Source organism: Parambassis ranga, chromosome 7 (assembly GCF_900634625.1).
Source record: "Parambassis ranga chromosome 7, fParRan2.1, whole genome shotgun sequence".
Lineage (NCBI taxonomy): Eukaryota > Metazoa > Chordata > Actinopteri > Ambassidae > Parambassis > Parambassis ranga.
The window spans coordinates 6070132-6085952 of NC_041028.1; the positions used below are offsets into that span (position 1 = coordinate 6070132).

The 15821-nt window shown below is 39.5% G+C and overlaps 2 protein-coding genes across 6 annotated transcripts; one reads left to right on the plus strand and one right to left on the minus strand.

Annotated features, from left to right (window-relative positions):
• The first annotated feature begins 2150 nt into the window (after positions 1-2150).
• Positions 2151-10114, plus strand: csf1b (colony stimulating factor 1b (macrophage)). Of its 5 annotated transcripts, none has more exons than XM_028410104.1 (9): positions 2151-2378; positions 3897-4016; positions 4088-4150; positions 4256-4426; positions 4564-4765; positions 4851-4987; positions 9201-9238; positions 9333-9370; positions 9508-10114. In XM_028410104.1, the coding sequence occupies exons 2-8, from the start codon at positions 3924-3926 to the stop codon at positions 9367-9369; spliced, it is 741 nt and encodes a 246-aa protein (XP_028265905.1). In that variant the 5' UTR covers positions 2151-2378; positions 3897-3923; the 3' UTR covers position 9370; positions 9508-10114. The 5 variants fall into 5 exon arrangements, with proteins under 5 accessions (XP_028265905.1, XP_028265906.1, XP_028265901.1 ...); XM_028410105.1 differs by having other exon boundaries at positions 3903-4016; XM_028410100.1 differs by having other exon boundaries at positions 2151-2374.
• Positions 10115-11333: 1219 nt separating this feature from the next.
• Positions 11334-15049, minus strand: fmodb (fibromodulin b). Its single transcript, XM_028410242.1, has 3 exons — positions 14073-15049; positions 13080-13973; positions 11334-12088 (listed from the first exon to the last, which is right to left on the minus strand). Exons 2-3 carry the CDS (start codon positions 13966-13968, stop codon positions 11937-11939), a joined length of 1041 nt encoding a protein of 346 aa, XP_028266043.1. The 5' UTR covers positions 13969-13973; positions 14073-15049; the 3' UTR covers positions 11334-11936.
• Between the last annotated feature and the right edge of the window lie 772 nt (positions 15050-15821).

A 15821-nucleotide genomic window follows, 5' to 3' on the forward strand; every position in this document is an offset into this window, starting at 1 on the left:
TGATTTTATTTTTCCAAAGGGCTTTCACTGCCTTTAGTTCCCCTGTATATGGGTACAGTTCTTCTCCTTATGACATCATAAGACACAGTAGTAACCTTTTCACTAGCTACTACCACAGCATGGTAGCTAGTTCTTGATAACACCGTCCTCTCAGAACTTAGGACAATATATACAAAAATGCGAAATGCAAAAATGACATATCAGGTCCTGTGCAGTGAACTGTAGGAGCAGCCTTGCTTCCTGTTTCACATTTTACCTACAGACATTATCATAAATGTCAGTCTGACTCTTTAGAGCTGAAAGTATGAAGTGGAAACTTACAGCATGAGTATTTCATTGAAGACAACAGCAGTTTTTCTCATTAGAGCCATGGGAGTTTTTGTGACAGAAAGGGAGCATCCATCTGGATGAGCTTCTTGACTTCCAGGAATGTCTGTAGATTGTCATTGGCCTCATTATCAGGATTATTCAATCACTCCCTAACAGTTTTATTCTGTTGCATAAACACATTTGTCACCACGCTAAGTAAAGTACGCTGTAAGTAAAAACACAGATTTGCAGCAGAGTGCAATGGCCACTTCAAATAAAAGAAGGTATTCAGTCAGTTTTTTTATGACGTGCTATCATCATGTGAAACATTTTGCAGGGCAACACAAAAAGTTCACAATAAGAGGATTACAATAACTTTTATGAGCTTTTATTCTGTGTGCTTTTCAGTTTGCATTTATTTCTGACCACCAAAGAAAGGCTGTGTTATGATACAGCATCATAGGATACTGCCACTGGTTCTGAATAAAGGTCAGATAGCTAAAACAGACTGACTGCAGCCATGGGGGGACGTTGTTCTGGCTTCAACTGCTTTGGGTGTTACAGTTAAGGCTTCAACAGTTTTATTAGGCATATTACTGACTGAGCTACCACATTTCAAAACTCCTGTGGTGTTTTGGTAACACATCTGTCTAATAGGCACAGTTCAAATACTAAACAGCTGATATATCCATAGAACCATTAAAACATAGCTACATCTAAAGTCTGCAGGGTAACCAGCCAGTTCCGGGATCCTTGACAGATTTACAACAGAAATTACAAATAAAACGCTGGTAAAATTTCAGAAAGCATTGGTGGGGCATAAACCGAACAACAACTTTTACAAAAAGGAGCCTTCTCAGTAGGGCTCAGTGAAGCCCAGCTTCAAGTAAAAACACAAACAAACAAACACTATAGCATGGGCTTATAGGACAGGTAAAACATAAATTAATATACAGTAAATAATTTTGAAAAACTCATCATCCTTCACATGTGAAGCTATTGCTACATTTGCAAATGTTAGTGCAGTTTTTTTATATATAAAAGGTAGGTGTAACAAAGTTAATAGGTCACTAAAAATTAATGTACGTAGTTTCCATCCAGCACAGCTTGAAATCTAAACTACACAAACAGTACTTTTACAGTTTGGCCATTCCACGTGAAACGTGAGAGACAGGAGTTTATGAGGTTAAGTGTAGGAATTTGCGAAGTGTAGAAAGTCTTCCTGTGTTGATAAATTCTGCACCAGATGTTACCTTTTTTTTCTCTATTTGGGTCTGTTGACCTGTTATGAGAAGAATTCCCTCTCAAAAATAGCTCATAAAAACCTTTATGTGTTTTGTGTGTGTGTGTAAAAAAAAAAAAAGTTTAGGATTCCTCAAGCAGCATGGAACATCACCTGCCTCAGACAAATCCCCAGATGAACAGCAGATCTTCTCCATCAGTGCTCCATCTTTTTTTTCTTGCTCACTTGGGTCCACTCAATCATAGCCTTTAATCTCCTGAGGAGAATAAAAGCCCCCTGACCAGATATGTTAGTCTAAGAGTTGTTATGTCAGTCAGTGTTAAATACAAGCCATTTTAAATGGAGTAGTTAGCATCCACGTTAAACTCTTTTGACCAAATTTTAATTTTATATACAAATAATCCTAATGAGATATTTGTCACATGTTGAACACAAAACTAGAATCCCCAATTGTCAATAAATTTACATGCACATTAAAAAACTATGGCTGCACATCTGCAGAGAGAGCAAGACGGTGTATCTTGTCAAAGGCAGAGAGGTGGGAGGTCTTTAAAAGGGCTGTCTGTCAGCTGAAACAGTTAGTCTCAGTTTGAACTCACTCTGCGGAGGAGGAGCACATCCAGGCAATGCTTTGAAGAACAGCGCCACATGACGAAGTGTCAAATTTTCTTACAGCAAATTCCTTTCTGTGGAGTGGAAGTGAATATATGAAAAGGATCTCTTTGCTTCAATGTGTGTGACAGAGGAGTCTGGTGTTTTCCATTGTCAAACACGTACCAGATGACCATCCTTGTGTCAACCCTGATCCAGAGCAAAGCTAAGGTAGGTGAGAACTTTTCTTCTTAAATCAGTGGATTAAAGGAATACATCCGCCTCTAATACACAAGAAGAGAGTAGAGCATGCTGGTGTTAGTCTGTATGTGAAGTTTGATGCTTGATTGTGCAGTTTGCTGACCTACATACAGATACCATGGTCAGCATGGGGAAAACAAATCATGTGATAGGTGACATTTGCATCATGTGCTCCTGCATTTGCGACACGCCAGTCGCATCAATAGTTTTATTGGATTACATTAATTTGATTATGTATTATCATCAGCCATTAAGTGGGCTCCCAGTATTAGTCCAGCATGATAGTCTTTCAGCTAACATGTACTGCAGCATCTTGCTTGAATAGCTTCTCTGTTCCAAATTATCCAAGTTATTGTTTTAAATCTGCTAAAGTTAAAACTCTGGTAGCAATGAGATTTTTTTTTCCTTCCCTCCGGTGCCAGCTATCATTTTTTTATTAGAACTGCATGAGTTTATATTATATAATTCAAACCTAAACAATAGAGTTAAACTGTACTCAGCACTATATGAGGAACAGGCAACACAATATGAGAAAAATATTTCTTGTCTCGGGCTTTCAAAGAATTGTCTTCTGTGTCATATATAAACCATGTTTTATTGTTTCAATTCAGCGTTTTTACTTGCATCTCTCATGGCTGTTTATTATAAAAGCACAAACACACTCACAGGTCAAATGAGTCAAAAGGGCTGGTTATCAAAAAAAGACTTTTTGCCCGCAGTGTGAAGAACATAAGCTTGTCACCATGTTTTAATTCTGAGTAAAAGGATGAAGTCCATCTGGAGCCAATTTTACTTGTAACAGTTGCCAAAAGGTGCTTGGTAGCAGGCATCCTCAGCTACAGGAGGAGTCTGAGCACGTTGTTCTCCCTGGCCAAGCTTCCATAGTAGACGCACCATATGACCACAAGCAGACTTTGAATCTAACACATGACTCCGTTCCTCTGTAGTCGCACTCAGTGAAACGTTGGTCACTGGTAGTGTCGCAGGAAAGCGGTATCGTGTGTATCCGAACTCAACCTGAAACCTGACACTTTGTGTCAGATCTGAGTCGAGCAGTAGAGCTGTTACACAAAAGTGTGCAGGGGTGGAAAGAAAGTCTCGTTGTAACTTTAACGGAACAGCTTGTCTCTCTCGTACAACTGTGTTTTGGATGGAGAGGCAGGAATTGCTCAGATTCATACTCTTAAAATGTTGTGGCTCAATTAGGCGGAAATTCCATACAAGTTTGCTTGGGACTGCTTTTTTCTTGTAAAATAATTTATAAGAAAGCACTTTCTTGAAGGAAAGATTGTCCCAGTTTGGGAGGAATTACTGAATTGGAGAGGGACTGCTATGAGGAGTGTTTTCATGTTGAAATGCTGGGATGGCAGCCTTGCCAATGTTTGTGTTTGTTTTCTTTCTGTACAATTTTAGCATGCATGACCCACTCAGGCTCTGATTGCTGATTTCTGAACCTGTGGCTTGGCGTGAAGATGACGTATGATTGTGTCAGTTGCAGGTAAAGTGTCTGTGTGTGCTTATGTTCCTGAGCTTCCCTCTGACTATGGCTGAGATCCCTGGTCCATGCAGACACTCCATCACTAGGGAGCACCTGCTGACAGCCAGGCAACTGGTATGTGTTGAAAATTAGATTGATTAGATTGTGCTACACTGCTGGGGCCTGAACTCTCCCTGTCTCTGCAGATGGATAACCAGTTGAGAAGCGGGTGTTCAATAACCTACACTTTCATAGAACGGAGAAGCTTGGTAAGGTAACATTTGCTTTAGGTGACAGTTTGCATCGGGAAATCTGCAGTTTTCTCTTTAAGCTTGTGCGTTTCATGTTTACTGCTTTGTGCTCTGTTGTCTCAGAGTAAATGTTGCTTTGTGAAAGCTGCCCTACCCTGGATCCTGGAGCTCCTCACCACTCACTTCAAATATAACCGGGGTTCAGTCAATGATGGCTATGTTCAGTCCCTGAGAGCGCTCATCCTCAACATCTATTCTCAAAAGTGTGTGCCTCAGATAAATGAGGAGGTTGAGGTTAGTGTTTCTCAGGACTGAAGGTTCAAAATCTCTATTATAAACATAAAATTGAAAAATGCGATATGAAGAGTTGCTCAATACGTGGACATAAATCAGCAGTGCTCTGAAACTATCTTTCTCGGAATCTGCTGCAGGATAAACCAGAGAGTTTTGAGATGCTGTACAGAGGGTCTCCTTTAGACGCACTACAGAGGGCTTCAGAGGTGTTGTCAGTTTACTGGGAGCTGGTGACAACAAGTGACGGGCCAGTTGACTGGAGATGCCAGCACGAATACACAGAAACCTTTGGCTCTACCACAGAACTATCCACAGAGTCAACCATGCAATATTTTACAGGTGGGACTCTATTGGGACACCCAGTGATGAAAAATGCAGATGTCTGGAGCTGCTAAGATCACAGATAATGTGTCCTTCTCTACAGACAGTTATGGTAGGAACTCCGTGAAGGCTTCTCAGAGAAGACCAGGCAGAGACTTGTACAAGCTTGGCTTCATCATCGCATCCATCTGTGGAGGACTGCTGTTCATACTTACTCTCTATTGTCTCATCACACACAAGGTACCAGCACTACTATTTTGTCAATTTCAGAATCACATGTGCTCTAATAAAGTTTAGCCAAGCCATTCCAGTCATATTGCAATAAAGTGGGGCTTTGGCAGCCTGGCTACACTCTCCTCTTGGGCACTCCCTCCTGCCGGCCCTTCCTCAAGGGTTAATCTTGAGCATAACAACACAAGGTGATGTATGCGGCAGAGGTGCTATTTGTACACAAACATCTGCAAATGCAAATTAGTGCAGCTAAGTGCAGCTGTTATTTGAGATGCATTGTATGATTCAGAGCAGGGGTTTTTAACTACTCACTATCCACTTCGTGACTTTATTTATAAAGCCTTCATCATGACTTGTATGTAATGTAAGACATAAATGCATCTCATTTATTTCAACAAAACAAATTCTTAAGCCGGTTTCACTCCCCTATTAAAAACACAAAATAGATAAAAGGTGTAGTAAGAGTTTAAGAACCCCATAAAGTAAGGGCACTGAAACAGTACCAGCTGTAGTAAAAAAAACACACCAGTTTTCTAAAAAGCCATAATATGCTAATTGGTCAGCTAACAGCCCAGTGTTCGATGAAGACTCAGTAAATGAGTAACAGCATATTCTTGAAATACAATCTGGTGATGGAGTTGTTTTGTTAAGCATCTGTGAGGTTTTTGAAAACATTTTCTCCAACATGGTCACATACATACAACAATCGTGGTATAGAGAGAAATTGCGTTTATGGGAAAGCTGGGAATGGCTTTGCACTTGAGAAGAATCTGAGTGACTGTGGTGACAGTACCTAAAAGTATGTATGCTGTATGCTTGTATTTTGGGTTGAGTTAAATAAGCTGCATTTTATCAATCCTTGTGGAGAAATTAGTGTTGAGTGTCTGCTGTCGCGGAGAAGTAATTAGAGACTCTGAGAGTCTGGCTCTGAGGTTGTAAACTATGGTCAAGCATGCTGTGAGTATTGCTAATGTGATTGTGTTGTGTGTCTTGTGTTCAAGATGCCTGCATAGACATGTGTAAGCACCATATATAGTGGTCATGAGGTGAACAGCAGAATCCCAAGGCAAGAGACACATCTTCAGATATCACACTACATCAGAACTGAAGAAAGTGTACGGTAGCACACTGTCGCATTAGAACAGAGTTTCCACACTGGTTGGCTGTTAGAGATCATCAGGTGTGCTGTGGGAAATTATCCAATTTCACTCAACTGGTTGCAACATTATTATTGATTTACTGTAAATGATTTGTCTTAGTGACAGGCAGAACAATTAAATACCTCCCAGAGTGAACAGACTTTTCTGTCAGCGCATGCATGGTGTGTGTGTGGGTGAACTCCGCTGTGCGCAACACAGAGAGCAGTGAGAAAGTGAGAAGTGTAAACCCAGGACCATGTGGAGACCATGAAGACAGAAAGGACATGCTGTCGTGTAAATTAGATAAATAACATAAGGGTATTTAGTTAGTGTAATAAAATAACAAGATATAGAGCTGTTCTATGAAAGGTAAATGGCTTTTGTTATAATCTGGTTAAATTAATGAAATTAGAATGTAATTAAATTTGAGGTGGGGCGCCGTGGCTCAATAAAGGCTGCATTAGAGCTTCACACAGAGAGAATTTAGTCACTACTTCATGATGAGATTTGATTGTGGCTTCAATCAGAACAGAGTTTGAGGCAGAATCAGCAGCACTAACACGCAATCATTGAACAAATAGGAATGTGCTCCCGGTTGACACTGTACAGTGAAATGTGGAAACATGACACCAAATGCTGCAGCTGATTAATTTAAAAGAGAAAGCGGAATTGATAAATTGGTGTTCTGTAAAAAAGGATAAACACACCTCTCTTGAAACCCATATATTAGAGGAGAGCAGTTAATAAGTTATTAGGTGTGGGGGCCCTGGCTGTCACTCATAATGGTGTTATTGACTGTGCAGAAATTTGAGCTTTGGTATATAATTTGAGCAGGAGAGTTTCTGCAAATAGTTTGTACTTTTGTTGCACTGAAGTTGCTCATGTTATTGGGAGGACTCACTTTTAAAGATGGTCTCGTGGTCACTCAAGGAAATGCATTGTCTCAGATTTTCTCAGATCCAGGTGGCTGTATTTCACTGCAAAACCCTTCTCTTCTTTTTGAACAAAGCGACCGCTCACTTCTCTTTCTGTCTTGCATGCTTTTCTGCTGCACAGTGTGGGTAAACATTGCTGCCATACCAACTGCCCCTTAAAGCTTTCAAAGTGCCGAGCCCTGCTCTGACTTTAATTAACATCATCTGTCTGCTCAGGGAAGATGCAAGGTTTTAAAGTGGTAGTCAGTGGTGGAAAGTAACTAAGTATTTGTAAGTTACTGTACTTAAGTACATTTTTACGTATTTATACTTAAGTAAAAATAATAGTACATACTTTATAGTTTTACTTCATTACATGCTGCAGCTATTATCTGTACTTTCTACTGTGCTACATGTCTACAATGTTTGTAGTTACTCATTACATTTTCTAAATATAGTTGTATACACTTTTTATAATGTCCCTTAATTATGATGCCGGTGCACTCAGTTAGCTAACTAGTTATCTACTGTTGTCTGCTAACACAGGTCCATCCATTAACATTAATCATGACATTAAAGGTAGGGTAGGAGATTTTTAAAAAAACTCAGTGAGAGTCAGCCAGATTTTAAAAATAAAACACACGCTCCTTTCTCTCGTAGCTCGGCCCGAAGCCACGCCTCCCAACCAGTCTGTGGTTTCGGCCATCATGCAAGTACCTCTCTGGTGCGCGCAGAGCAGGAAGAGAGTGACAACCAGCCAATACTCCGCGCAGGGGCACCTTGCAGGATTGGCTGATGTTTTTAGCGTTTTATAGCTTCCACAGATGATTAATATTCTTCGCTTTAAAGCCGAAACTGCCGAACTACTTGGTTGCTATCGGATTGTAAAGAGAAGTTACACTTATTTAACAAAAAGTGCATCAGAAGGAAATCTCCTACCCTACCTTTAATCTGAAGCAGCAATACTTTGTTTGCGCTCAAGTTTTATGACTTAAAATACACAGTAAAAATGGTGAATGTCTATTTTTTTATTTCCATATATTATTATCCATTTACCAGCCTCTCTGTTTACTTGATGTCCACAGCCTGCCCAATGACACAGACTTGACTTGTCAATAACTGGCTTCTGCGTACATGTCAAATATGTCTGTAGTGAAAATGTAATTTACCGTAACTACACATTGTCAGTTTTATGTGTGTGTGTGTGTGTGTGTATAATATACAGTAGGTCTCTCAATATCTAGGTGGTGTATATCTTTTGCTAAAAACATGCAGTTTGTTTGTTTTGACCATCAATCATGAAAACAAATTATATGTAGATTATAAATTATATGTATACATGTGTATTGATTTTAATGAATGGGCTTTGTGATTACAGCACAGACAAGAAGTCCTGTCAAACGAAACAAAACAGATGTACTCGGGGTCCTGTGTAGAGGCAGCCACTCAAACATGACTGTGTTGTAACAAGTTGAAAAAGTTCCCAATTACAACACTGCTTACAGAAGCATTCATCCTACTATTTTGTGGCGTGTATATAAAGTAAGAATCCTGCAGGGATGAGCATAGAGCTGTTTCTGGCAGCCAACGGCAAACAAACTGTCGATCAAAATGACCTTAATTCACCACACAGTTTCCCTGCAGTGACTCCATTGTTTGACTTTAAGAAATTAGATTTATTTTGGCAAGAATTCTACTGAAAATCATTTGTGATGATTTGGGCCACCACCCACCAGTTGAGAACCAGGATGGTGCTTTTGCTTTGTCTACAGGGGTGAGACAAAATAACGTAACATCACATTCCCAAAGACTTTTCAGTGATACTCCACCCAAAACGTATGCTGTGACTGAAGCGCGCTCACCCGCTGTAAATTTGACAGAAGGTTGTAAAAAGCTTGTCAGTCATGGAGCTTGGCGACTGTGGCCAGTTTGGATTCACAGCAGTAAGAATTCCAATAACGATAATAATCAAAGTTTTCACAGAGGGGGAAAAATATTGAATCACTCACAATCCTGTCAATCACTTGATCATTGAGAACTTCTGATTTTTTTTTTCCAAGTGATTTAGTTACTTCAAAATTGAAGAAAATGAAATGTCAAATATTAGTTTGTCTCTGTTATTTATGTCTCTCTTTAGTATTTAATGAAAATAATTTCTTTCTAAAACAGAAAACTCACAATCCTCACGGACCAAGATTACACACAAGGTGAGAATACATAAAAAAATTAAACTTTAAGTGATGGGCCTTCCTGTGTTTATTGAAGTCATGCTAATGCATACTTCTGTCATCTGGATTAAAGCAGAGACCCCCAGGACATAGAGATGGAGCCACAGTAATGTGAGTATTCTTCTAACCTATGTCAAAGTTCTGTGGACGGTTAACATCTGGAGCTGGTACACATTAGATGCTTTAAATGCTTGTCAGTAAAGTATGACTTCAGTGCTCACACATCTTTATATTCTTTGTATTTTCAGTACTCTTCAGGCGGTGAGGAGCCATCACTGCAGCGGCAGACAGAGCACTTGTGAAGCTGTACATTTTATCCATCATGAACAAGTTTTCATGTCAGTACTATATGTGTAATGTATCATGCTCACCTATTTAATCGGAAGCTTCGCTTTGACAGAGAACGAAGAAGGACCTTATTTTGAATATGCTGTGTATATTATGTTTATGCGTTATTACAGATATCTTTTCACTAAAAAAAGTTTTATTTTTACAGTAGTTATGTATGTTGAGTAATGTGTCTCCATTTGCTACCACTTAACCAACTGTTTGTAATGTTGTTGCCAAACATTTCCACAAGTTATTTATTATCTTCACTCTATTCAATCACTGTATTGATAATAAACGTTAACCATCAATACCAAACCCAAATTTATAATGTTCTCCAGCTGTCAAGCTACCAGTGTGTTCATGAACACAATAAAATCACATCTAAAGAGCAGGTAACGATCTCATTAAAGAATTTACGCTGCGTTACACCCGACATCCTGTTTGACACACACAAGTTAAAAATGCTTTAATCCTTGCCAAAACAGTCTTTGGATCCACTCTGGAAAGTGGTGTTGTTCCCTTCATTACTGGTCTACGCTGCTGATCAATACAGTCTTTATGTGGCCAAGTTATGAAGTTATAACCACAGAACTGTATATCCAGTTTTATTGCAAAACACTGCAAACGGTTTCAGCATGAACCCTGGACAATACTGTGTTATTGGTTAACCACCCTAAACTGTTGTTACTGGACGCGAAGTGGAGAAGCGATTCCGGAAGACACACACAGCCGCTGCTGCAGCTTCACAAGAAGTGTATTCGCTGGAATAATGTGCTTAAACCTTTTCTCATATGCATACATGACATTTAACCATTACTGCATCATAGTGGCAAACAAGAATACTGTGAGAGCTGCATGAGCATTTCCTAACACTCATTCGCTGACATTCACTCCTGTTTACTCATTGATGTCCAGCTTAATGTTTTATAATAATAAATTGCATAATATCTGAGTTTGAAAAGAACTGGACTAGGCCCCACAAAGTGAAACATTTATATGTGTCTCAGAGAGGACCACATCAGTAAATCCTGTCAAAAGATTCCCACATGCAATTCGTGTGCATGTGTGCTGGCCTCTATTTTGTTTTTGAAGAATCTGTGTAGGAAGCAGAGGAGGGGAAAACACAGCCCCACAGCCTCTGCACAACCATGTGCAGCCTGCAATATAATATGATCTATAACACACTTAATTTCACTTGCTACCGCTTATCAGTGTGCAAACCACTATTGCACTGGCTATAATCCATTCTTCATCCCAAGACATTGCTCCATTACAAAAGAAGGAAAGTATTTCTCTAATTCAATTTAGTGCCTTTCTGCAGAGGATTAAAGGCAGCTGTGGAAGATGAAAAGGCAAGTTGTCTTCAACAATAAATATGTGGGAACTGCCTAAGACCAGTTAGAATTGTCAAACAGGCTACCGCCCTTTTTCTATTTCCCAACCTTTCTGGCACTTTTACCTTCAAATTAGAGGAAACAGAAGATGTTTATGCTTCTAAAAATATATCACTGTCAACAGTTATGAGAACAAATATTTTTTTTTTCTCAGATGTAATTGAATTCCTAGAAAAACTATTAACTTTGATATTCCACACATTCTGGCTAAGTGGATTCAAATTAACTCATGTCATGGCCTACTGATGTACAGCACTGCACACACAGACTCGGGACAGAAAATCTTATAAAACGACAGTGTAAGTGACAAGTTTATAAGCTGCAAGAATGCAGAGGCTCGTGTGAAGGGAACACAGTTACTGATACACACACATCGTTGTGCAATTTTAAAAGTCAAATACTGACGAAAAAAAGGAAAAATATGAAAATTGTAAATACATCACCGACAAGAGATGCATGCTAAAAAAGTGACATTTTAAAATTATGATTATTGCTGCTAAGCTTGATGTTTTATCACCTTGTGCCACATGGTGGAGGCAAAGATCCAAACTGAACCTCACCGATAATTGGCACTTTTATATCAACAAAACCTGTGCCAGGTGTCACAAACAGAATTTATTGTCAGTAACTACAACTTATTTATAGTTAAGAACATTTTTCCCCCCTCGAATACTAATACTTTCAATTAGTTTGTTGAAAGGATGACAGCCATATATTTCTCATCGTTCTCTGTCATCCATGTGTCATCTGGATATGTGATTATACAACTGTGGTATTTCCCGTTGACTAATACTGGAACTGTTTAATCACTGGAATAATAATAGAAGCTCTCATAACTCTTAGAAAACATTATGTTATAGATGCGTTAATAGAAAGGGGAATTCTATAAGATAACGTGACAGATTTTAAAATGACGAGTGTTGCAGATGGTCAGTGAGAGAGATAAGAAAGCTCTACACGTCAATGAAGGCAACACGCCGCAAACAGTAGGCAGCTTCAGCAGGAATGTCTTTGGCACTGATCTCGTTGGCATCCAAGCGCAGCATTTTCAGCTTGGAGAAGTTTGTCATGTCGACTGTACTGCAGAAACTGCCCAGGGAGAACTCTGAAAGTGGAGAGGAATATGCAAAGACATCACACTTTCTCTCAAAGACACCCATCAAACAGCACAAACTACATATTCTCATCACAATTGCTATCAAACTTGTACCAACTTTGAAAAAAAAAAAATGACCACATGTTGCTCCATGTCTGCTTTACAAAAAGCCAGATATGGTTCTTTATCTTTTGTGTTAAAGCTAAACTAGAAGCCACATGAGTTTGTTTGACCGCACGTTTGCAGTTTTACTGGCTTGTTTAAAGTGCAGCTTTTTACTGGGATATTAAGTACATTTCACATATGAGAAAGTGTTTATGGAAAACCCCTGCCTTAGGCATAGGGCATCCTTTCAAAAAAATGGATATACACATTGGAAATCCTGCTGTTGCTGTCATCTAGTGGCTGAAAATGTTCACTTTTTGCTGCACAGCTCCCACCCAAAAAGTAAGGTAAGTCAAACAGTAGGCACGGCTCGAGATCTAGCGGCAGGATAAAGGGACCAAAAGTTTTAGGAAAAATACGACTGACCTGTGAGAACAATGCACCGATATCAGTAAAGTAATGCATGCGTGTCTCGTTTTTATTCACAATTGGAAAAGCAAGTTAAATATTGAAGGAATGAAGTTGAGCAAAGTGTGTCTGTGTGACTGAAAGACGCACAACAGGAAAATGAGTTCTGTTTCTTTAACAAACCGTATGTGGTCATTAAACCCACCTCCTTCCGTTTAAAAAAACTTCAATAGTATTTGGAGGGACAATCTGAGTTTTAAACTGAGTGAGTGGCAGTGAGAGAAAGTGTGTGTCCCACTGACAAAAACATCTCATTATTAGGTTACTTCTGAGTGTGGAAAAGGGAGAAAACCTGGAACATCCAGGGGCAGATGTTCCAGACTGCATAGTAGTCGCAGAATTTATTGTAATAAACAATAACATAAAGATAATATAAAAAATTCTGTAAAGAAATTGCAATGCCACAGAGTCAAAAAGGTGAACATACCTTTGATCTTATTGGCTTGTAAGTAAAGATTTTCCAGGTTCCTACTGACAACCGGAATCTTCTCCAGTTTATTGAAGGACAGGTCAAGCTCAACCAGTGTGCTAATGTTGAAAACATTGGATGGCAGTCCCTTGTCTGTCAGCTTGTTGTGAGCCAACCGGACAAACTGAAGTTTGGGATGCATGGTCAAAAAGTCTGCCGGCACACTCTCTATGTTATTAAACTCCAGGTAGAGCTGCTGTAGCCTTTCAGGGAGGTTGTCAGGGATTTTCCTCAGCTTGTTTTTCCTCATATCCAGCATGGTGAGGGACTTTAGTCCTTTAAACACACCTCCAACCTCTTCTATCACATTGGCTTGGAGATGGAGGGTGGTGAGGTTGGCCATCCCCTCAAAAGATTTGGAGAGGATTTTTGAGATCCTATTGTGACCAAGTCGCAGGTCTGTGATAGAGTTAGGCAAGTTAGGTGGCACGCGGGTGAGTTCATTGTGATCTAAGAAGAGTCGATCCAGGTTCTTGAGCTTGCTGAAGACGTTCTTGCCGATCTTATCTGAACTAAGCTGGTTGTGGAACAAAACAACCCAGACCAAATTGGTGGCATTGTCAAACACCCCATCCTGTATGCTGGTGATGTGGTTACGTTGCAGGTAGACGTATTTTATATGTGAGGGGACAACGGGGATATGCTGGAGGTTACGGCTGTGACAGTACATGGCTGTGGGGTAGGCTGAGGGGCAGTCACACTCCAAGGGGCAATCCAATTCTTCAGCCTGCCAGGTAGCATACTGCCTCCGTCCACGCAAATGGGACAGCCACTGGAACTGGCTGTAACGCTGGCTGATGCTCAAATCCAGAATTCCCATCATGAAGAGAAGTACCACCGTCTGCATGATTACTACAGAAATAAATCCAGAAAAATATCAAAAATTAAACGACACTGGTGATAGCTGTGTAAGATAGATTTCAACAGGATAATTCAGTTCTGTATACCTACCAGTTGGTTGATCTAAGACGATGCCTCCTCCCTTGCTTCTGTCGCCTGTGTCTTTCTCAGACTGAGTGGAATATGTTGTTGGTATAGACTAAATACACCCCCTTCCTCTCTGCAGCTGTAGCCCCAGCCACTCAGTCTCATTAGTGCACATACATTTTCCACTTGCATGTAAAAACCTACACTAAAACATATCACCTCCAGCAATGTCAATATCAATCCCGTCTGTGAACTGGTATGGACATCTGCTCTTTAACAACCTTGTTTTCCCTCACTGTGACATGCCTTATCATTAGTACAGTCAGTCCAAGCCTGGCTTGCAGTTTATTGTTGTGGTGTTGTGGTTATATAGAGAGGGAGGGGCCTTATGATATAGAGAATGTAATGAACTAGACCAGACACTGTAATTAGTGGTTCCTTTGGACATAAAACAATTCAGATTGCTCATCATTTAATTTCATTTTTTACCCTCAAATATATTCAGTATGTTTCACAGCACATGTCAAGCCCTGTTATTCGTACACACTCGTCCTGCTTAACTATTTTTTTCTTTCTGTGCCTGCTACAAGTACTACTTTTCTCAATTACAGTGTTGAAGCAGAGAAGAAATCTAACATATGTTTGCGCTGGCGCCTGAAGACAGAAAAGCACCATTATCATTCGGCAGATAGTCTTCAAAACAGGCCTTGCCATTCACGTCCTCCACTGAAGCAGAAAACATTGGATGCAGTGTCAGGGATTACCATTTTTCCTGTTTTCCAGGCCCCTTTGAGTAAATGAAAGACAATGCTCTGATCTGAACTGGACATTGTACAGCAAGTAATAGATCTTAATCACCAGACCATTACGTCCCATTTGAGAGGAGAGGGAACCTGAGGATACACACATGGGACTTTTTTTGCACAAAAAGACTCTCATTATACAATACTACATTATCCAGGATTTAAGAATAGCTACAGTACACCTCTCTTTCAGTTAGAACTATGCTGTAAACATGATTTATAAATTGAAATACTTCTGCACAAAGCACCTCCAAAGTAGCAGCAATTAGTGTGAGAAATAATAAGTCCTATCTGAAACATTTGATGTTTGATGATTTATTTCAGTCATGATCACACAACGTCCAAAGCTCACTGTTATCAATTTAGAGACTAGAGAAATGTATTTCACTGGTGACTACAAATACAACATGTGTATTAAATGAATATACAGGATTATATAAAATTGTGGGATTACATTAAATTTGGGAGACAGGCTAGTTAAGACTCCAGACTATGAAAGATAACTCTAAATACATGCTGAGCTTTTTCTTTCCGTATCTTTTAGTTGACATACCAATAGATTGATTAAAGTGATTCCACACAAAAAACATATGATTGTTTGAGCTGGGTAGTAAAAGGAGCAGGTGGAGATAGTGCTGTTAAGGAAAGTACATGCATTTCTTCCACTGTGTCTCATTCTTATTATTGTGTGTGAGCATACTGTTATGAAGAGTAACAGTGTGATAGATAGACTTTGATTTCATTTTTGAATGTTATTGGATATGGGCCCTTTAACCTAACTCCTGCTCTATTCTGTTTTCAGTGGGTGATCAAAACTATTTCAATAAGTTAATAGTCAAAAATAAACACACTAGAAACGGATGAGGTTGAGCAGAGGCTCTATGTCTGCAGCTTGTTGTCTAAACACTAAGACCGGAGTCAAAAATTCTAATTTATGCAGGTTTACATTCCAAAGCACAAGAACTCAAAT

What these genes read in the sequence shown, in the direction of transcription:
- csf1b (XM_028410100.1), top strand. Translation starts at nt 2,333, where the DNA reads ATGACCATCCTTGTGTCAACCCTGATCCAGAGCAAAGCTAAG. An exon ending in TGATCCAGAGCAAAGCTAAG is followed by an intron (nt 2,375 to 3,896) that starts GTAGGTGAGAAC and finishes TGATTGTGTCAG; the next exon opens with TTGCAGGTAAAGTGTCTGTG. An exon ending in ATTGTCTCATCACACACAAG is followed by an intron (nt 4,988 to 9,200) that starts GTACCAGCACTA and finishes TTTCTAAAACAG; the next exon opens with AAAACTCACAATCCTCACGG.
- fmodb (XM_028410242.1), bottom strand. Translation starts at nt 13,968, where the DNA reads ATGCAGACGGTGGTACTTCTCTTCATGATGGGAATTCTGGATTTGAGC. An exon ending in ACAAGCCAATAAGATCAAAG is followed by an intron (nt 12,089 to 13,079) that starts GTATGTTCACCT and finishes CTCCACTTTCAG; the next exon opens with AGTTCTCCCTGGGCAGTTTC.